The sequence below is a fragment of the Polypterus senegalus genome, chromosome 2, assembly GCF_016835505.1.
Source record: "Polypterus senegalus isolate Bchr_013 chromosome 2, ASM1683550v1, whole genome shotgun sequence".
Lineage (NCBI taxonomy): Eukaryota > Metazoa > Chordata > Cladistia > Polypteriformes > Polypteridae > Polypterus > Polypterus senegalus.
The window spans coordinates 146,964,218-146,987,981 of record NC_053155.1 but is presented as its reverse complement, the minus strand read 5'-3'; the positions used below and the strand labels follow the sequence as shown (position 1 = coordinate 146,987,981).

The following is a 23,764-nucleotide window of genomic DNA, read 5'->3' as shown; positions in this document are numbered from 1 at the left end:
AGTGTCCTGCCGCACCACCATTCCCATTCAACATGCAGCCATCTGAGGCACAGTACAATGCTACCCCCCGCCTCCCCTTTCAGCCACAACAGGGTCACCACTTGTAACGGGGGTGGGCAGTGAAACTGCTTGCCGCCGGGAGCCGCCTGACGGACACTACCCTGCACGAGCGGCGAAATCGCCCCACTCCAGCCTCTGTCCAGCCACCGCTTGCAGCGTCCCCAGGCTGAAGATGACGGAGCGGCAGTTACTGAGGTGCATGCGTCGCAGCTGCAGCGCCATTCATATGTTGTAGGTCAGGTGTCCGTAACCTGGGGACTACCTGTAAATGGGGCTACACATTTCAGATTCCATAATTCTTTTAAGAATTTTGACATGAGTATAATAAATATATAAAGCTCCTGTCTGAAACCAGTCATTATTTTACCAAACAGGGCAAATGGGCTTCTGCTGCTTTAGACCCTGAGTTTTATACCAGCAAACTTGCTGTATTGTGTGTTCACCGTTTTAAAGGTTCACACAGAGTTTTTTTGCATATAATGTAAGATCCTGAATAAAAGACTATCTGTTAGGTAGACCACAGTTTTTGAGTCTCAAGGACTGTATTTCTGATATGGATGTGAGCGACACTGGAGCACCACAAGGAACCATTCTGACTCCTTTTCTCTTTACTCTGTACACCTTGAACTAAAAATATAATACCAGGTCATGTCACTTGCAGAAATTCTCAGATGATGCTGCACGTATGGACTGTACTGATACAGGGGAATGAGAGAGACTATAGGAGTCAGGTGGAGAACTTTTTTTTTTGGTGCAAAGAGAATTGTCTGCATCTTAATATCAGCGTAAACAAGGAACTGGTTATAGACTTTTGACACACCAAAGAGCCTCTATCTGTCACTATTCAAGAAGTGGCTGTAGAGGTGGTCTACTCCTTTAAATACTTGGGGGTCCACATCAGTGACGGGTTGGACTGGTCTCGCAACACAGAGGATGTATATAAGAACGGGCAGAGCAGACTCTGTTTTCTTAGGTGACTGTGTTCCTTTAACATGGGAAGTGACATCCTGCATATTCTGTATTCTGCAGATTACCTTTCTATATTGGACTAGAAAGCTAATGCACATCACTGATTACTTCTTGTACTTAGACTGGCAATTAATTCCTTGTTGTATGCTTGTGTTTTCATTTTCAATTTACATCTGCTAACTAGGGATAAATAAATAAATAAATTTTAAGGGTACTGTTCATAAAAGCTTCTCAATCATACATACAAACTTTGCTTCATTTTTGTTTTTCTGTTTACCCATTTATTTTACATCGAGAACCACTGCTCTTTTTGCCTAGATCAAATATCTCGATAGATTTAAAGAATTGTGTAAGTCTAAGACATGATTGCTTAATGAGCTTAATGGATAAAATTAACTTTTTTTGTCTCCTCCTTGTCTTTAGGTAATGGAGTGTGCAACTGTGGTAATTGTGACTGTTGGGATGGATGGCACGGAAATGCCTGTGAGATCTGGATTGGAGATGAAAATCCTTAAGGAACATGCATAGCCACATTGAATAGACTTATTTGTGCTGAAAAAACAAGATTCAGAGAAAAGAAGTAGAAAATAAAAATGCAAATCATTGGAAGGAGCAAAGAACACTCAGAAGCTGGATATAATTCTTCATTCAAATTTCTCCATATCACTTGTATAACAGCATTCAAATTACTGGTTACAAATAATCTTTATTAAAACTATAATTGTTGTATGCAAGTAAATCCAACCTTGGAAGCAAAAGCAGTTATCCTGAAACATTACCTTGTAACTTATGTATGGTTCCAAAACAACTTTATATATTTATACTGTATATGCAAAATTGTTATTTAGAAAAGCTTACATAATCATCCGGAAAGCTCAGTATATTCAATCACAGATAACTGTACAATGCTATAAATCAATCTTTGAATGAAAATCAAATCTTTATTTTTCTTTTTTTTTATTCCAATGCATATGTTGCCATCAGAATAACATTCTTACTGCTTACTGCAACTCTTCTAGTTGTCATTTTGCAGTCTTTGTCTCACATTTATGTGTGTATGTCATAGCAGTTTGTCATTTCTGAGTATAAAAGCATTCATCCCTAGTCAGTAGTCTTTTCAACACATGCTATGACTCTTTTTCATTTCATTCTCTTTTACAAATATTTGATGTTTAAGGGACAATTAAGATTTTTTTTTATATACCAAAGGCAATTTTAAAGGATTAAGGGATTTAGTGTTTTATAGATCATGGTAAGAAGTAAGAATGTCACTTAGTAATGCTGTGATTTGGTGGAATTTCTATGTTAAAAAAGTTTGCTTTCCTTAACAAAAAACAAAAATGTTGACAAACATCCTTTTAAAATGGCTTTCATTTCAGTGGTGTAGAAGCTTACTCTGAATTTAAGTATCCTTAAGCAGTTTTTTCAAAAACAGACACAGCCCTGCTGTATGGTACAGCAAGTGTCATGGTGACTTAGAACATTCTTTCTTTCTTTCCACCTCAAGCTTTAGAACCTCTGTGAAATAATACATTGACATACCTAAAGAATGTATTTTTATCATTACAATACATACAATCTGATCAACATTAGGACAGTTCTGAATTATTTTTGGTCATCTAGTGAAAAGGAATAATCACATACAAAACAAGGTTCTTGTCACAAGTGAAACACTTCCAATTTTTTTTCATTTTCCAAGTTTTCTCTAACTCCAAAATACTTCCCCTCCCCTAATATCTGCAAAACAAAAGCACTTAAGTCCAGTAGTGTACCCAGCATTTGGAAGTAGAAGATCATACCTACTACTCTATCAGATTTTTTTTTTTTTTCCCAGGCATTTATTACACAACATAATTTGCTTTTCATATGCACCTACTGTATGTACATTTAGGGTGGATTGGAAAAAAAAATCTTATTGGACAGTATGTTGAAATTTCAAGTAATTTGGTCTTTTAAGCATGGACTGTGAAAAATATGGAAAGCGCACACAACAATAAAGAGAACTACACACCTTGGCAAGACAGAAACAAGACAAATAAACCTCTCTTGGAAATGGGAGTGGACATTAGAAAAGATGGCAACAATTGGTTGCTGGACTTCTTCATTGTAATGTCACCCTGTTTTTGACCCATCAGATGGAATATGCTAATTAATAATTGTCATAGTGTAAATTTAAACCCATTTCCATGCCCAGTGTAATTACACTCTGTGAACTGTGTTGCATTAATTTTGTTTCTGATATATCAATTTGCCTTTATAGAAATATTTTTATTCAATATGTTGTATCTGTGTTTACAACAAACTGTACAATGCAGACAAACTCTTTGCATATATGTATGTAAAGTTAGCAATACATACCAACAGTTCTTGATACACATAGCTTACTACATGCAGTTCATCAATACCATCCTCTTCCCATGCAAACAGATGAGACGACAGACAAATTAAAGGTATTAACCAAAGCACATATAACAAAGCAGTTCACCCTTCACCCAAACATTTGTGTGTTTAAACATAAGTGAAAAACTGTTCAAAGACTTTTTTTTTTTTTTTTAGGAAGAAACACCTTTACAGAAAAATAAACAAACAAAAAATGTGCGTTTATTCATTTGTCATTTACAAAAATAATTTCCACCTTCATTTAACCAGTCAACTGGTTTGCAGGGCAGATAAAGCCCAGCATATAGGGTTCACTTTTGAAAACGGTTTTAAATTTGGGTGGGAGTGGGATGCCAGCCCTCTGTAGAGTTGAAATGTAAAATTACTTTGTGCATATCTCTTTTTTTCTGTTACCATTAAATTCATTTTGTACAGACTACAATAATAAATTCTACCTAATGTGCTTCATCTTTTCTAGTGAGAAAATAGCATAAGATCTCAACAAACGATGTGTTCCACTTCTTTCCTTTATACTATCACAAACTCATCCATTTATTTGTAGAGAATATGGCATACTTATGGAATGGTGTAATAATGAAGCATAAGTATGGCAGAACAAGAAAAAAAAAAGTAAAATAAGGAAGAACAAACAAAAAATGATGATCAAATATTACACCCGGTATATGCAGTAGCAAGTTGGGCTGGTAAAAAAATAAGTCACTGAAGATGTGTTTTAAAATCTAATCACAGTTCGGTCTTCTGAAAGAAAGTGCCTGACTGGCAGCCAACTTCGACATTAGCTCTTGATTATTTATACCCAGGTGTGATTCAAATAATCCTGTCTGGGTAGACGTACCCTTTTCAGAATGAATGTTAAATGAAAACGTATTGATCAATGCTCCCAGAGAAGACTGAAGATGCCATAATACAAAAAATATGCTGCTTATCAGTACGCCAGTCATATAGGCAAAGTAAACTAGAAATATAAATAAATAAAATAGAAACAATTATTTGTTGTGATTTTTATTTATAAGTCAAGGACATAAACACTTTGGTAGATTAAGGAGAAACCAGTCACTGAAAAAAGGGATTTAAACAAAGGAACACTTTTTCCCCCATAACAACTTCAAATGCTACTATTGTTCTACTGAATGTGGACTGATAATGCGGCACCTTTAACCCAGCAGTGACTGGGTACATGTTTTGCATGCTGGGTTAGAGGTATGTGCAGGCACATAGGCCACCATGAACAGTACTGGACTCTGCATGCTGAGCTAAAAAAAATCCTCTCATATCCGTTAATATGTCTCATCATTAAAAAGTAGATTTTTAAAACTTTTTTTTTTATTCATCCTATATTTTTGCAATTAAAACATCATAATATAAGCTTATCTCTTGCACTGCTGTCGCAAGAAAGTACATAACACTAACCTTGCCCATGCTTTGCTGAACGGGTGAGGGATGCAGCCAATAGAAATGGCATTTACTTACATCCAGCTTTCTCAGGGACCAACTAAAGTAGCCATTGTAGAAACAACTGTGATATCTTTTTATAGTCATAAGGATAGCTCATTAACTAAAGATGCTGAGCGCAGGAAAGTGAGTCTGAACCTGAAGCCTACAAGGCCTATAGAGTTTCCTAGAGCCTATGCTCTAAAAACTAAGGAGATCACATCAAATAAGAAACAAACAGCAGTTAGTACAGGTTGGGGTAAGGCAAAATGTTAACGATTAGCTGAAATAAGCTGACATATGGACCACAAGTAAAAAAAAGAAAAGCATGAGACATTGAAAGATGCAGAGTTAGACTAACTTAATTCAGTCTTATTTGATGAGAAATGCAGGAGAATTGTGTTGTTGTTTTCTGTAACAAAAGCTGATGTGTTTGTCAGCCTGAAACAAAAACATTTATTATTAGTAAAATAACAAAAAGAAAAAAATGAAAGAAAGAAAAAGCTTGGGTACCTAGCCCCATGTGTCATATCTTCTCCCTTGTTTCCTCTTTAGTTGTAGGAATGCTCACATGTATGTGAATTGGAAAATTACATATAACCCCTGCAAATATTCCATAGACATCGGAGGGACAGACGTAGACAGGGAGAGAGCAAGAAAAAGAGAATAGGCTGGTACAAAAGGGAAACATGATGTCCATAGCATGTTTACAGCATCTTAGCTGGTATACTGTGGAATAGAAAACAGATCAGAATTACACTTTTTTTGAAACAGGGCTGAAAACCAATTAAAGGTAACCAACAGCAGGCAAGTGTGTGTGGTTGTGAAATACATCATTCACATGAAGTGTCACAGTTACAGAAAAGATTAAAAAGGCATTCCATATCTGGTAGGGCATTCCATGGTCAGAGTTAGCTGGTCATCCAGGTGTCTTCTCTTGGATTTATTAGCTACATGTTGGGAATTTCCCACTTGCAATGAGACAGTTCAGATATGGTGAGGAGTGACAGTTCAATTGCCTGAACCCCGATCCTCAACATTTGAGTAGCAGAGAGACTTGCCAGGATACATTGCTCAACAGTGGTATAGGTTTATTTGCAAGTCACCACAGCGGATGTGATCTAGCTATGTCGTCTTGCTCGTCTTGCTAACGGGTTTCCCACCATTCATTATTGCAGACGCACTTGTGCTTTTGCTTGGAGTCACTCCAGCCTTCGGAACTGTTTCCCCAACATCATGCAATGATGGCTCTCTGTACATGGCAACTAAAAAGAAGAAAACAATAATAGTATTAATATTTTTTGAAATTGTAATTGTCATTATACCCACAAGCCTTTGTAAAAAAAAAGAATTAATGCTTACATCATCAAATCATTAGATGTGAAATCAAATAATTTCTAAATTTTAAAAGTATGTAATTAATTTCAAAATGTTACAAATATTTTAAACAGTTATATACTGTGGCTATATCTATGGTAAATGATACCTATTAATGCAATAAAGATTCTGAACATTATTTAAGGTAGGTGGATCTGATATGGTTAGGTTTCCTTGTCATGCATTGGAACCAGATCAGTGTAGTTGTTCCAGGACAGTCATTTAAGTTCATCCGATCAGCAACTGTCCTGGAATGACAACTTTGATGTGATTCTAAAAGCATCTTAAACCTGACAACTGTTCTGATATGTATACATGGTCTGGCCACATATTTTAGATTTTAATTAATTTCATTTCACAATTTAGAATCATAGTGTCTGAAAGTCTCAAACTAACTATTCTCTGAACATCAATAAAAGGGAAGAAGCTTTAGTGGAAGCCAGAAATGTTTTCTTTAATCTCTCTCTCTCTCTCTCTCTCTCTCTCTCTCTCTATATCTCTATATATATATATATATATATAAAATCCAATGTCTGTCTATATGTTGGACCTCTTTTCATGAGAGAACTACTTAACAGACTTAAATCTGTTTTATTTTTATAATTTGCTTGAACATTCCAGTTGATTTTGTGACTTCTCTTATTGCTCTATGTATCATAGTTCACTTGCGGTACTGATTTACTTGTGTGAATCCGAGATCCACATGGGGGCCTCACTCACTCGCACCAGCCTCATTGCGTTCCTTACCTCCGCTTAGCTAGCGAACGAGAGAACTACTTAACAGATCTAGATTTGGTTTTTTTTTCCTATAATTTCCTTAAACATTACGGTTGATTTTGCAATTTCTCTCATCATGCTAAGAATCATAGTTCACTTGCAGGAGTGATATATTTGCACTAATCCGAGACAGAGGCTGCGGGCCAAGAGGAGGGGGACGTGTGATGTCAGGAATAGACAGCTGGGCAGGGCCCTCCTCACTGTCCTGTTTCACCACTATGTGGGCGGATGGCTAGGTTTTAATAAAAGAAAAATTCTCAAACTGCTTAATACAATTCAATGATTTAGGAGGCATGAGGACTGGGCACTGAGCACAAGTTAGGAAGCAGAATTTTTTTTACATTTCTTTTATCTGAAGAAATTAGTCACCCAGCTGCAGTAGGGCACTCTCTGCTCCTCTACTTCCCTACATCCTCTAATGCAAAATTTATCCTTCCTAAACTAAAAGAGAGCAGAGAGGGGAAAACGGGTGATGGCTGACAGGAATCACTATATTATTCAGTATTTTTTGTACACTTTGCACAGTTTTCAGCATTACTTACTTTGAAATATATAATGATAACAATAAAAGGTGATTTAATTAGTGTATAATTTCACATATACTGGTATTTATGCAATACTGTGAATGTGCTATGACAGCAATAGGCAATGAAATGATGGCTTACAGCTGAATGATCTGCACATGCTCACAATGTAACTATTAAGCATTGTGGTTTCCTGTTTAATAGCAGCACAACTTCTGCTAGGTGCAGATTTCTATTCATAGAACACAAGTCTTATATTTTTTGCAATGTAGTCCCCTGTTAAGTTCACATTTACACATACAGAACTGTGAACCTGAGGTCTGACAGCTTTTAAATCAGTTAGCAGTTGTCAGTAGAGTTTCTGCAGTAGTCAAAATGTTTCAAGCAATGCATGTAAGCAGCACAAGACATGCAACAACATAGAGGACAAGAACTGTAGCCACATTGGCATAATAAAAAAAGACCAGGACCTATCATGAAAGCCATCAGTTCAGGGCTTGGGAGAAAGGCAAGACTTCCATTTTGTCTACTGTCAACATATCATTTTGCTTTGAATAAACACATCACAGTTATGCCTCTGATCCCCTTTTGGTTGTATTGGGTGCCAGCAAACCAGTTCTGTCAATGTTGGTCACATGTATTGGGAGGTGTAGGAATTTGTAGTCATATATATATATATATATTTGAAAAAAAACAATTTCAATAATACAGTGGCACAACCACGAAACAAGAAAAGACTGACAATATTTATACTTTGCTAGTTTGGTGACAATTGTTAAATCATTGTGTGATCCTTCAGTAGATTAAAAAACCTAGTGTAAATAAAGAAAACAAACATTTTCAGCATTGTAAAAGTCCTTAATCAGGAAAAATGCAAAACCTGATGTTTAACCTTAAAAGCCATGAATGCACAGCACACAATACAGGTAAAACGAGTAGAAGAATTATTGTTGAAATCTCAAATGGCGAACATATGATTCATTTGTCGGAAGGATGCCCTGAAAGTCTTTATTCTTTGGTACAGATGAAGTTAAAGGGGAGTTGCGGGCGGCCAGCATAATTTACCCAAACTCTATGATGAGTGATTTTTCAGGATTCCTGAAATTTGTCATAAACTTATAAAGATCTCAAATTTAGGAATCATAAAATCATTTCTTTTTTGTAATGTCTTTCCAAGCAAATAAAATAAATGGAGCAGTGATGCTGAATAAAGCCTGAAACAACTAAAATGCCATCAATGAACGGATCTAAAATTATAGGAATATATACAGTATATACAAAAGAAGAAAAGCTTGTTGAGTTGTGCAATACAGTATGTGTATGATGGCAATGGCAATTCCTGAATACACACAGTTGTCCACAGGAATTATACCTGAGTGCTGGCTGTAGTGAGGATGAAGTTAATAAAATGCATAACACTGTAGGGATGTCTATTGAGTAAGAATTTAAATGAATAAATACATTAGCAACATTGATTGCCCTTGGAATGATCATGCAAAAACATAGTCAATATGGGAAGGAAAAGGCTCTGATTTAAATAAGGTATTCACTATTCTGATAGATGACTGGGAGGTAAAGGCAGGAAAAACAAAGACTACTAAACAATAAATGCTTCAGCTTCTCTAGGTCCCTGTCTAACTGGATGGTTTGCTTGCACACTTCCCCACCTCAAAGTACCATAAAGGCACTTCATTTACCACTTCTCTCTCTCTGTCTCTCTCACAGACACACACACACAGACACTCTATAGCCTGGGTCCTCTTCTCTGTGCCAGTGATCCCTTTGCCAAAATCATCTTTTGAAGGGCATAAATGGGTATTTAAATCCCCTCCTAAAGTCACCTTTGGCCAAGCCAAATGTCCAACAGCTCTTTCAAAAATCTTTCATCATTATTAGAAAGCACACAAACGCAGGGTTGCCATTGTAATGTACAGCAAGCATATATTGATGTCCTGATGGGTATGGAGGAAGATCCTCATCCATCTGGGGAGGCAAGTACAATGGAAGAACCAGGGTAGTCAATGGCATATGAATACTTTCTCTCCCAAAATCCCAGATAGCAGTGTCCCTGGGCTTCAGGTCCCATTTGGATACTCACAGGGCCTGCTGATAACTGAAGTCCCAGAGTGCAGCCCTGGGTGCTGTAGGAATGGACACTCTCTACTTTATGGAACTTCTGCCTGACCCGAAAGTGCTTCCAACGGACCATGTCCTAGCACTGGAAATACTCCTGGGTGTTAAATCAAAGGAATCACCACACCTCATGTACAAAGCTAACCTGGGAAGTGCGGAGGAAGGAAGAAGAGAATTAGGATTGGGATTGTGCTTGTGGTGAGGGTATTATTACAAAAAAAAAAAACCTTAGTAAAGGTAATTTATTGTAATAAACCTTTTATTTGAATCCGGGACTTGTGTTGCTGTGGTGGTGTTTGAGGTTTGAGTGCTACGATGCCCCATATAGGTCACCCCATATATTAGCAGAATGAAAAATGCTTACTCTACCTCTGCTCACATCACACTAGCCATGTAGCTAAAATGGCAGAGGGTTAGCAGAATGTGCACTACAATGATTAAATGAGGAAAACTGCCAGTAAAAACCTGCAACTCAAAAATGACACACATAGTTATGCCTTCATGATATCAAAATTGTTAATTTGCAAGGTGATAGTAGCTGTCTTTAAGGTTAGTAATATCAAAACCCTTTTCAAATTATTTGTTCAAAAGCAGGGTGCAGTACACGAGGACCTCTTGAAAAACAATGACGTTCAACCAGCGCTTGCATGCATTTTCACTCGGAGAAATGAGGTGATTGATCTTAGGTTAAAAAAAAGCAGAATGTTCTGTTTTCCTAGAATTTATGGTAAATATTGATAGATGGGCCTAAATATCTCAATTTATGATTAAGATGTTGAGGCCCATGTAGGAACAGTCTTTTAAACGAGCCATTTTGATAAACTTAGTCAAAAACTTCAACAGTTTTAAAATTAAAATTTAGCAGAATGTTGCACATCATGAATATTTTTCAACTGTAGCCAAGGCAAAGATTTTTGCACATACGGAACACCAATTGAACATCCTAACTTCTGATGTGCTAAAAGCCTAATACGGAGACAGAGGGTCTTACTATTTGTGTAAATGTGGTTTTCCACAATGCATTTAATGAAGAGCAGCCACAGTGTATGCAGGTTGCACTGATGCCTCATTCTCCAGTATTAAGAAACTTAGCTATTGATTGCAAATGTCAATTCTCTCACCAGGCAACTATTAATTCATAAAGAAATATTTGCTAACTTATGTTTTAACAACATTTTTATATATCAATGATTTATTTTATGTCATATGTTGAATGATAGCTCAGTCTTCAACTTGACTTGATTATGATGGTTTTTCCCATTTTATGTTATTGTTTGGATCTAGGAAAAAAAAAACCATCCACCCTATTGATCTGGTTCATTCATTATGAAAAGTTTGCAAAGCTGCATAATCTTACTCAGGGTTCTGGGGTGCCTTAAAATTATCTATCTTTATTTTTTGTATTTTTACGTAATCAAATTCATCTATGTTAAAATATGTTGGTATTCTGCTTTAATGGCTGAACGCTTATGATGCAGTCATGTTAGTGAGTCTTAAGTAATGACCACACTTTACTTTTACCATAATAGCTATCAGTTGTAAGGTTACTGCAAGGAGAAAATGAAACATGGCAATTTTAACACTATAGGTATGAATTAACTATTCAGGGGAGATGTTTAACTATTTATTTGTAAGATGGTGCTGCCATTGATATAAAAATGCAATTGTCAAGCCATGAACAAAATTCAGAACGATTTGATAAAGAAAGACTCTCTGAAAAGTAGGAGAGTTAAGGGGTGCTTGAAGAGGAAAAATAAATATACTTGACATATTAGTTGCTAAATCTGTAAGTCTGGAGGCCACATCCATGAATTATAATGAAGATTAGCAGCCTAAAAATAAGCTTAAAAATGCAAATGGAAGGAAGAAGGCAACATTGTCTTTAAGAAGCAAATAAGAAGCAAGTAAGGTAGATGAGATGAGATGTGTTTAAAATCCAACAGCAGTAGTTGAGACTAAGTTGAAAAAACCATTACAAATACCAAGGAATAGATGTAATACTCCTGTCTGAAATCCAAATATTTTGTAGCAACACCATATTTGATGAACTATTTCCTATTCTGTATGGCAATAACATAAGAATGCCATTGTTATGATGGATTGAGGAAACCCAAGCTCAGTAAGGAAGTAACAAATAAAAGAGTGAACACAAAGAATTCCCTGGAACCATAGTACACAGGAATTTAGCACAGTAACATAGAAATTTGAAAAGTGAAGGGTTTTTTGCATCTCCCGAATTCCAGGGGAGTGAGTGCTTATTTATAGGGGATCAAATTTATTCAATGATTGGGCTATGAGGCAAGACAGTTAGTACTCTGAAATATCCATGCACCCATGCCTCACACTGATCTACTCATAAATGCTAAAAAATGAAGTGAGGATAGAGCAAATAAAGACATACGCTGCTCAGGAAGGTGTAGATAAATGGGCATGACGAAAAGTGTGCTGTATCAGACTTCTAAATTCAGAGAGCAGCTGAAAGCAAACGTAAGAAACAAAATCTTAAGAGCTCAGACACCACTAGTAACCAAGGCAAGAATCAGGCAACAGAGCCAAGTACGTGTAGATAACACACAGGGAGAACACCAGAAGCAGACCAGTTTGAGACTAGTTTAAATATACAAAGCAGCGGACCGCACATTAAGTTGGCTGTAGCAGTAGAGGATCGAACAAAGCTGACAGTAAATTAGGGGAAGGCGAGTTTTGTGAATGGTGCTTGGGTGTGGCTGGTACAGGCAAAAAGAAATACCAGATACTAATAGTCAAATATACAGTTAGGTTAATAATAACTGATTCTTTTGTCTAAGACAACTTACAAGATCAGGATGAATACAATTGTTTATACAGTAACTGGATCATAGCTGGTCTAACTGGCTTGCTCAAGATCACACAATCAGCAGTCAGGGGCAGGAAGTAAAATGCCAACGTTGTGATTTAAGAGCCTTAGCAGATACAATACACTGCCTAAGCAGTTTCAAACTGGAGACTTTCTGAGAGTCAAGAAAATGGGATACTTTTTACATTATGACGATGAAGACAAAGAGTTAGAGTGCAGTTTTCTCAAACGTCACAGGGCTGCTAATGGGCAGAACAAAATGAGTTCTTATTTAATTCTTTTGTATTGATAAGATACTGAATATTTTGGAAATATAAAAAATGTAAAAACGTCCCATAATAAAATAGGGCCTGGTAGATAGTAAGGTGCATGCCTTTCCTTTTGGTCTTCTCCTTCCTTTGAAATAGGATATTTGAGGAAAATTAAAAGCAGTCAAAAAAAAACTTTTGAATCTTACAACAATAATAATAATAATATATACAGTATTTTATGTAAGACCATTTTCTTGTACTAGATGCATATAATAAAAAATATAACAGAAGCTTTCATGTGAGTGTTATACTTTCCCAACTATGAAAACTATTAGTTGATCAATATCCCTTTCACCCATTTTCATGAGCTGTGCAAAATGACCAAAAGAGATTGTGATTAAAAGAGGCAGAAGTGAGGTCTCTAACTGCAGGGCAGCTAAGCTGACACTCCATGATAGGGTGAGAAGCTTGGCAATTCCTCTAGATCAGGGGTGTCGAACTCTGGGCCTGGAGGGCCTCAATGGCTACATGTTTTCATACTAACCCTTTTCTTTTCCCCTCATTTTAATAGCCCTGTGTTTAAGGATTCAGTCCTCTTATTAGATTCTTTTCTTCATTACATGGCAACTAAACAGAAATAAGACATGAAACGAGCCAATAGATGACCAGCTATACTGCGGCTTCAAACTCCAACCAATTTCACTCCAACCAGTTTCTTAATGAGAAGTCAATTCTTGCTGTTATTTAACCTCATTATTTATTTTCTTGGATTGTTGATGCTTTCATTCTGCCACAGCAGACAATTACAAAACTGTTGATTTTCTGTTTTTTCTAAAGAACACCCTCAAAATGTTTTGGTGACCTGAGAGACCTTACTGAGGTATTCACCTTTCTTTATTTTCATATATTTGGTGATGGGCACAGGTGAGCTGGTCATATGGATTCTTGTTTTGTGTCTCATTATTGTTTGGCTGCTAATTAAGGAAAAAGAAACAACTAAGGGGTCTGAGTCAAGTTAATTAAAACTAAGGCAAAATAAGTTAATTAGCAGCTAAAACTGGTCACAAGTTAAAAAGATGGTTAGAATGAAAACCTGCAGCCACTGCAGCCCTCCAGGACCGGAGTTCAACACCTGTGCTCTAGATTAAGACAAGTCAGATGAAGTGGTCTAGGAAGGTCGTAAGGATGTGTCCTAGGCTATTTTTCCTGGAACTGCTCTGTGAACATCCTGCAGCAGACCTAGGACCCATTATATCTCTCAGCTGGCTTGAAAATGCCTGGGAATTCCCCAGGAACATCTGGATTCTGTAGGCGAGGACATGCAGGTCGGGGCTGACCTGCTTGACCTGATGCCACTGCAACCCTCACCAGGAAAAGCAGTTTCAGAAAATGAGATGAGGTGAGTTTTATACTTCAAATCTGAAACTAAAAAGTAATTACTAATTGAATTTGTACTTGATTACCAATGAAGTTTTTCTTGTAATGATTAGCAGCCTAATTCATTGTCTTGGATTTGTGAAAGGAAATAAAAATGTGAAAAAATAATAAAACCATAAACAAACCAACCATTATTTAAGTTTCTTGTATAAGTTTTTCTGTAAAATAGTAACATAGTTTAGTTGACAAAAGTAAATCATTTTCCAGTAGCCTTAAAATTGTGTATTGACATGACAAAAAAAAATTAAAAAACACAATATTTTCCTTACTTTCACTGTAAAGACCATGATTAGAAAGTGGAATGCAACAGAATGGGTTGTTTTGTCCGTTGTAAGCAAGCACTATCTGCTTACAAATTATGCATAACAACATGAGGCAGCAACAGTGGCTTTGAAAAAACATTTTCATACTACAAAAAGGCATCAGTAGTGTGCTGTATGCTGCAGATGTAATAACTGAAAATGTTAAAGGGTTTCATAAGCAGTAACACTTTTGATTACATGGTAAGGAGTTTAATCAATACCAAGGTTTCAATAATTTTACAGTAACAGTGTGGGTATAATTATTTTGGATTTTCTTTACACCTAATCTTTTATGTATTCTAAGTAATAGTAAAAATGAAAAAAATCAAATTCAATCAAAAGGTCAACATATTCAGATCATGTTCAGACCTTTTCCATCTAGAAATTAATAACAAGCCAATCAATTCCATTTAGCATGGAGTAACCAAATCAGACAGACAAAAAAGACAAACTAATTTAATGGTAGAAATAAAGAAAAAATTGCTTGTGTGTTGATTTGTTGTCAGTTTTATCATCAGCCTCCCACTGTGCAGATTAAAGTTGACATTCAAATAGGATCTGTTTATACAGCTACAGAACATTTCAAACAGCCGTAACATCAAGGGTGGTTTAACTCAGATTCAAATACTGTTCCTAGTTAAACAATTAAATTCTGCTTGGAAACTCTTGGGTCCACAGATTAGTATTTTTGCTAAAACTATATTATGGAGGTGGAAATTTGAAGAATAGATTTAAGTGAACAATTTGAGAAATCTTGAATATGAAAAGAAAACGTTTTCGGTAACCTATGAAAATCCAGAGTCTTAAAATACACATGACATTCTCAAAAATGCTTAATCCAGTTCAGGGTCAGTGGAGCCAGAATCCCATTTCACCTAATGTCCATATCTTTAGGGATATGGGAGAACTCTGAGAAAAATCCACACAGATACAAGAAGGATTCAAATTCAATACAAAGAAAATCTGTGTCTGGATTTCTAACCCAGGAAACAAGATCCTTGATGCAGCAGCACTAAACACTTATTCACCTTAATACAGATTTACTGAACATGTTGAAAAGTGAAACAGTCCAGGAATTCATTTTTATGTGTCATGGCTAAGTGCTGCTCAATAGTCATGAACATGTGATCTTTGGGCTCTACAATGTGATACCTTCTTAGCTGCAGTGGTGGGCTTTTTTTGTATGTGTGTGATGCCAGGCTGACTTACACATGCCTGGACTGTTACACTCGCCTCTCCGCGAAGGGTGAATAGGGCTCAAGGCACCATTTTTCTCAGTCCAAAAAGTTAGCTTTAGCTAAGTAATTCCCACCAATCAACCTGGGACCTTCAGGCAACAGAGATGCTGTTCCATCCCACTGAGCAATAAAGCTCTGTGGACAGGACAGCTTCTAAGCTTCTATGTGTGTAGACCTTCACCAGTAGATGAACTAGTCCTCATTATTATAAAAATGCTTTATATAAAAACACCCATCACAAATTTGTTAAGCACTATCAACATTGTAATGCATAATGCATATACAATTAGCAGAGACACCTCTGTATGCCATATGACCCAAATTAAAACAGAACTGTACAACAAATAGTTGAAAACAAAAGTGCTTTATTATTTAATAGTAATTGAGAAATAACAGAAAGAAAACACACATAAAGAAGTAAAAAACAAAAACACAAACTATGCCATCTATAATGACCTGCTTTATTTGGTACCAGAGATCCCTTGCAGTAAGGGAGAAACTTGCCAGCTTTGTTTCATCTTCGCCCTTCTATGTCTCCACTCCTACCTCTGCTGCCTTTCTAACTTTAGAAGACTGTTCTAAATTCTTCATTACCTCTGATAGAACACAGTAATATCATACTTTACAAAGTGTTCACTTTTGAGCTTCTCCTTAGAGTAATTTCTGAGACCTTGTAAGGGACAACAGGTATGGGCTAACGTCCCTACTGGGACAGGACTTGGTTCATTACCCTGCCAGGAAGCCAGTGTCATTAAGGAACAGGTGGAGACACTGTATGCATAGCAGTGGCTTCCAAAATATGCTAGATTGCAGCACATCCAGATCAGGATTCCCACACAGATACCTGCAAGGCAAAATGGGAATCATAGTCCTGTGGGGCAGCCCGGTTGGGTTCCGTGGGTGTTGCCAGAGGGAGCTATAGGGATGAGTAAACCCAACTTAGTAAGACTTTGTAGCACTGGAATTACTCCCAGGTACAAGATATAATGAGACGCCCTGCCACATCCAGGCAAGTTGGAGCCAAGAAAGGAGAAAGGAATGCTTGAATGGGAGGAGTGAAGAAGAGAGAAGATAGAAGAGAAAGAGTCATCATTTGGTGGTGCGATATTGTTAAAGGGGCCTTTTGTGAGGTATTTGTTAATAATACACCTTTTGTCTTTACTGAGGACTTGTGTCTGTGCAGTTGTGGCTCTCTGTCAGCCCCTGTGGTTCACAGCCTTTAAGCAACAGAAGATACCCCTAAGACCAGCTATTCTTTTAAAAGACCAGACCAGGTACCAAAAAGGGATTCTCGCATGTGTCTTCTTCACAATGTTTAATTGTGTTTTTTTCTACAGATGAAAAACCCATGTAAGCTTTCACAAATCAAATGTCTCTTGTTCACATTACTTTGGAGGAGTGAAGTTTTTTTTTGTTTTAAATGTGACACGCTTCATTTTTTCCCACGTGATGACTACACCAACATGCACCATTATGGACATTACTTTTTTTCTGGACAGGAAAACTCACTACTTGGAGAGCTGCTTCCCTGACACTATCTAACAACAAACTTATCCTGGTTAAGGATATGCACACTTCATGTGCCATTGAGCTTAGGGTTACTTTTCTGTTTCTGATGCATCTTTAAGATTCAGGTTGCCAAGATTATCATAATAATCGACAAAGTACGTATCATAGTACATACTACCATAACAACAACATACAGCAGACAGCTCAACAAAATGTCTACATGTGATAGAAAATTAGTTGATGTTTTGCACATCTCTTTTTGGATTTAAAACATGTGTTGAATCTTAGTATCAATCATGTTTTGTCCTTCGATTTTGAGTTAGAATTATTGCCTTTGAAGTGTCCCTTTGGGGAATTATTTAATGATACCGATTGTGTGCCATTTGCCTTTCTATCTTATAGGAGTAAGTATCATTAAATATAGAGTAATTTTAGAAGATTACTTACTACAGTGACAAATATTGTAGTTTTGGGGTTCCGCATTTTTGTTATTTTAGTCTTTAGATTTTTTTAAATATTTACTTGCTGGTTTTCTGTTATTCTATTTTAACTAAGAGTTAAGACAGAATTTTCCTGTAGTTAGAGTTTATTATCAGAAGAATGTTCCTCAAGATGACTGATGTAAATATTTTGTAACATTTTTCATTTTAAAAACATTACTTTCTTTTACTGAGTGTCCTTCTTAAAAACTACACCAGCATGTTAATGCAAACAGCTGGGTCTTCTGAAATCATATGGCATTAGTTCAATGTATACAGAGGTTGCAGTGGAAAACGAAAAGTAAAAAGGTGGCCACCCTTCATACATATTTAAGCTAGGAGATGGAGTGTTTACTAGTAGGAGACCAAGAGTTGGTGGGGTGGGTGATTGTTTCCCCTCATTGTATTTCCATAGCTGAAATAGCTAGACAGAGATAGCTGCCTTTTGACACGTGGCATTATAGTGCCAAGAGGTTGTAAGAAGTGCCAATATGAAGTACTGAATGAAAAAGTTGAACAGCAAAACAAAGAAGTGCTAGTATAATATACCAGTAAATACCGACCCACTTCAAGTGCTGATTGTATAAAATATGCAGAAAAGGAAAAGAGGTTTAGTTGGTGTTCTAACAACAAAACACTTGAATGAGCATGTTCATAGTATATTTGTTGATATATTTGTTGGTTCCCTCATCTCAATAATAGCTGCATTCCTGGGATTTTCTAATGTAACTAAAGTTCAATAACATGGTACAATAACATAAAAAACATAGCAGCTGAAGACCATGCTGAGTTCCACGCAAAGTTACAGTAGACACATAATCATGAAAACTTGATTAATGAATATTAAAAAATGTTGTTCGGTCTGAAAATACTTGGTTTCTGGTACAATCAAATGGAGTCAGATTTCAGAGGAAGCAACAAGAATCCATGGATCCTGGATTGGCAGTATTATATTGTGAGGATTTTTTTCACGTCAGTATTAGACCAATTGAATGCTATTTTTATGTCACAGCATTGCTGACTAAGCAACGTACCTACTTTATGGTCACAGTCTACCCAAATTTCTCAAATGTATACTTCTAGCAGGGACATGAGTGATGATTCAAAGCACATTTCATCTCAAGCTGGTTCCACAAACATGACAGTGCCTTCAGTGTACTCCAATGACCTGCACAGCTCCAAGACTGAATCCAACAGGGAACATCTGGCATGAGTTGAAACAAAGTTCACAGCATGAATGTATGGCTGTAAAATTCAGTATGGATCAAAATCTCTGAAGAATATTTAGATTACTTTTGAAGCCATGCTTCCAAGAGTTAAGCATTTTTAGCTGCGAAAAAGGGGGCCCTGCTTGCTCATAGACAAAAGAAAGTGTCTACTTTATTAGATTTACTATACACTGACATCTGAGGCTTAGCAAGGGAAGAGTTCTGATAAATGAATGAGGGTCCAACTAAACAGTCCATGCAACCTTTTGACAGATGTAACAAAACTTAAAAAATATCCACTAAATTATTTTAGGTTTACAAAAGACAAGCTGTGAATGTTCTTGTAGATTTAATTGAGCCTGCATCAAAGCCAAAGGAATGTGCCGGCAAGGTTTTATCAGATGATGTGTCACAATTCGATACATGTATAGAGTACAATGAAAACTACAGTAGAAGGTAAAATGTATTTCATAAAAGAAATGCGTGTAGTTCTCTCATTGAAGAGAGACAAGAACAGAATAATTGTAAACAGAACACCTGAAAATGAAATACAATAACACATGAGGAAGAATCATAATCTGTGAACAAGCAAAAGGCAACATGCCAGGAAGTCAAAAAACAAAACCAAATGGCAAAGCCCAAAATGATCTCAAATTTATGACACAGAGAGTTCTGAAATCAATGTAATAAACATTTTCTAACTAGACTGCAAACAAAAATCATGACCTGCAGTGGGCACAGAATTCATTACAGTGGCCAATGGGCAGCCATCATAACAGTTCTAAATTGACAGCAAACAGCAAAGTTTTAAAAAATGGTAATGCACATCAAATAATTATGAAGTTTAAAAACCATAATAAAATGAACATAAATAATTCAGGTCCCAAATCATAAGCCCAAAAAAATAAAAAAACTTTTGATGATGAAGCAACAAATAAAAATGATGGTCCTATTAAAAAAGGTGAGCTGAAAATAATAATGATTTCCTCTAAACAAACTGTTTGTAACAGGGGTCACTTTTTAATGGATCTGGAAGTAAAAACTGGCTGAATTTGTAAGTTTGAATGAAGTAACTGAATTGGACCATAAGAAATCATAAAAGTTTCTGCCTTGCTCCTGATACAGTTAGAATAGGCTTCCCGCATGACTCCTTATTGGAATTAGCAGGTTAAGAATGAGAATGAAAGAATACATTTCCTAAAGTAAATAATTGCTTCATGCAAATCAGTTCATGTAGGTTTAGAAAATGGAAGGATACGATTTAGCAGGTTATTAAACAGAAGACATGTTGTAAAGATGAAGTTGCTGGAGTGCTGCTCTCAACAGTTTCTTAAAAAGACCAGTAGATATTGAAATCTGTTGTTCACAGGAAAATGGTGAATCATTTCAGCCAAGTCAGAGGTATGTGTGAATCTGAGGACCTTCCTCTAGATATGTTATGCTTTATTCCTATACAAGTCCATATGTTTCAGTAAATTTAATTTCTTCCAAAGCATACAGAATTTTAAAGCAGGCGTGGAAAATGACAGCTCAGTCTGGTCATAGAATGAAGGAATGAAGCATAAAGTAAGTTGTGTGTTTGATTACTGGGTTGTAAAGTTGACAACCCCATACCAGTAAAGCTTCAATTTTTTTGTTTATAGTCAGTAGCTACAATAATCACAGTCTTGCTTTTTATTTAAATCATCAGAATTTCCTCACTGGACTGTCTCCTTTCTTTAGTTCTTCACTGAGTGTGACTGTGAGTCAGATTCACACATTTATATAAAGAACAACTTAGGTGCCTCCAGTCTGAATTATTTTTGTCAGAATCATTTTGCTGCAGCTGGAATTTATTTTCTTGTTTTGTAGAAATTAAAGTTTGTTGATTTTCAAAGCTGGATGGTGGAGCTGAAAATAATTATACCTCAGACGCTTGAAGAAGTGGAATTCCACAAATCCTGCTCTATCCATGATGCATTCAAGTGATCACCATTTAAAGAGGGAAGGAGCCCCTGAATTGCAATTGTGTCTCAGGGTTAAAAAGGCAGACACCCATGCCCTATTATGCTCTTGGATTTAATTAGCAGGTGATGAGCATAGGCAGACCTGTTATCCATCTAGATCAATGCCTAGCAAGGAGACAGTAACCTAAAGGACACCACCATTTTCATTTGACAGTTCTGCAGCACATCTTGATTTTCTCCTTTTCACGTGTCTCATCTTTTCTTTGTATTTCTTTCCTCTTGGCTCCTATGCTCAAATTCTCCATTGTTACCATGTGTGAAGTAAATATTATAAGACCAGGAAAGCTTATTATTATAAACAAAAAAACACTTTGTTTTTACTTCTTAAAATGCCCTGGACTGATGTACTCCTTTATTTGTCCTGTTCTATCACTTTTAGGAATTTGTGCTATCCTTTCTGCATTATGTGGTCGAGCATGAAGTTTAACAAATGGGTGTCAGCTTCAACAGCCAGTTCTACTCGTTTTTACCGGTTTAATGTTGTTGCTGTTAAGCAGGGCAAAGCTTTTTTAGCATTTATACCTCTATCAGGAGAAGAAATGGACTCTTAATGCTTTTCTGCAAGTGCCTGTAAGAAGTTGATGGCTGGCCACTAAGGGGAACATTACCACCTGGACAGAATGTATTTATGTAGGCTTTCCCACCCATGGATTAATAGACTGAACATGAAGAGCACCTCTGGTCAATGGTTCAAGGGCCTTCTCAATGTTTAAGAGACTTTGCCTTTATTACCATGCTCTATGTATTAAATGTAAGTTGGACATGTCAGATTCAGAAATTTTTCATAGTATCCTGAATGCATGCAACTCTCGTGTCACCAACAGTTTAGTTTAGTTGGTGTGGTGATCACAGTATGCAGCCTGTTGGAAATTGGGACATTGGCTAAGATGGACTGGGCTTCAGCAAAATGATTGGGGCTTGGGTCAAGACGCCAACAGCAAAGGTGCTCCAGTCAGATCACTTCATAAGAAATGTGTCCAGTCTGAAATGGAGTTGTGTCTGGACCAGGGAACCCTGACATTCTTGGCTCTTCCAGTGACCATGGGCAAAACACAAGGTGTGGAGATCAAAAATAGAGGATGTACCTACATCCAGATGGCATGTAGCCTCTGAAAAAGAGTTGCCTGTGAGGGTGAAGAATTATATGGTAACCTTTCATTCTTAGAGAACAATGTGTTTAGGGCAGAGTATACCAGGTCAATTGGAAAATGACAGTATATATCTTGGAAAACTAATACTTGGCCATGCCCTTAGTCTGCAACCTCATTGTGGAACCTATAATCTGGCAGGAGTGTTTTAATTGCTTCGATAGACTAGAGACATCATTTCATGGGAGAGAAGTATCTAATAGTGATTTTCTATTTGGCAGAGAGTCGTCTATGCAGCCCTCAGGTAGAAGACCATGTAACCACCCAGCTAATAAAAATTCAGCCTCTCCTTTGACAAAGGCACTCAGATGTAATCACTTTGGTCTTTGCTGTTCTCTTCTATCATTCCCTGCCAGTACCCATTTTATATACTACAGCTGTTTTGTTTGCTTACAGCAAAATGCTCTTTCCTGCAATCCAAGATGGCTGCTACACCATAACGTCATGAGGTATCATCAACCAAATTGATGCCATTTTGGCGCATAGAGAAAATAATCTGAAAGGATGGTCAGATCCTCAGCTGATTATAGCTTTTTTAGAACTTTTTTCCTGCTTTTCCTTAGTAGTAGGGTGTTGTACCATGTTAGCTATTATGGATGCAATGCAAAGTCAAGCAAAATTACACTTTTATTGGCTAACTAAAAAGATTACAATATGCAATTATGCAATCAATTACAATCTTGCCTGAAGAAGGGGCCTGAGCTGCCTTGAAAGCCTGCATATTGTAATCTTTTCAGTTAGGCAATAAAAGGTGTCATTTTGCTTGACTTCTCCCTGCTTTTCTTTGAAAATTTTATAGCATCTTTTCCACTCTGTGCTTGCTGTTCAGTCTGTCCATTGTATAAGTTGTTATTTTTCTTTGTGAAGCTTGCCTTACAGTGCTGTGCTTTTTAAACATATTAGGGTTCAGTTAAAGTAGGCATGCTGACTGCAAAGAGCTTGGAAGTGAAGTAGGCTCCCACTTAACTATATCTAGTACTGATGTTTAGAGATGAGGCACATCATATCTTTATTACCACATCTTCATTTTGCCTCTCTGCAACTCCTCAGTGACATGTTTTATGCAAATATACTGTATACATACTGTATATTGTAATGAACATAATGTATATAGCACTTTTAAGTTAGTTTTGTTTGGCACTGCATGGGACGGGATGTGGTTGCTTGCAAGCTTCAGGTATGTACGCGTACATATATGCTCTGTGATTAGAAAATGCCACAACCCTGATGATGATAACAAGAGATTTACCTACATTATTACAGATTATTGTGTACTAGAAAGAATTGAATCCACTGAATAAACACTTTGAACTAGAATCTGATGTCCTGTGAGTGTTTCACCAACAAAGATAAGGAGGAAGTGCACAACAATATAATATCTATGAGGGGAAGACCCACAAATGCCCAGAATCGGTCAATAGCAGGTGAGTAGGGTATAGTTATCAACTATGAATCATTAGTTATCAACTAGGTATCTTATTCCTACAGTCTTGTTAATTAGTCTGCCAAGCAGCATTGTGCCGAGTTGATCAAGTTGCGTATTTCTGACATTTATCCTACAATCATGCAGGTGAGTTTTGCTATTTTTTTTTCTACAGGCCAAAAAAAGGTTGTTCATCAAACATCAAATGGGAAATGTTTATTGCATCTGACAGTGAGTAAAAGGGTTTTTGCTTTTC

The 23,764-nt window shown here is 36.7% G+C and overlaps 2 protein-coding genes across 5 annotated transcripts in view; one reads left to right on the top strand and one right to left on the bottom strand.

Annotated features, from left to right (window-relative positions):
• The window catches only part of itgbl1 (integrin, beta-like 1), a 772,739-nt gene extending 768,868 nt beyond the window's left edge, over window positions 1–3,871 (top strand). The window contains exon 11 of the mRNA XM_039744786.1: window positions 1,453–3,871. Coding sequence (XP_039600720.1) covers window positions 1,453–1,544 — 92 coding nt within the window. The 3' untranslated portion in view covers window positions 1,545–3,871. The remainder of the gene's footprint in view (window positions 1–1,452) is intronic.
• Window positions 3,872–5,985: 2,114 nt separating this feature from the next.
• fgf14 (fibroblast growth factor 14) overlaps window positions 5,986–23,764 on the bottom strand; it is an 813,860-nt gene continuing 796,081 nt past the window's right edge. For all 4 annotated transcript variants that reach the window (XM_039744787.1, XM_039744789.1, XM_039744790.1 and 1 more), the window contains exon 5: window positions 5,986–6,125. In XM_039744787.1, coding sequence (XP_039600721.1) covers window positions 5,986–6,125 — 140 coding nt within the window. The remainder of the gene's footprint in view (window positions 6,126–23,764) is intronic.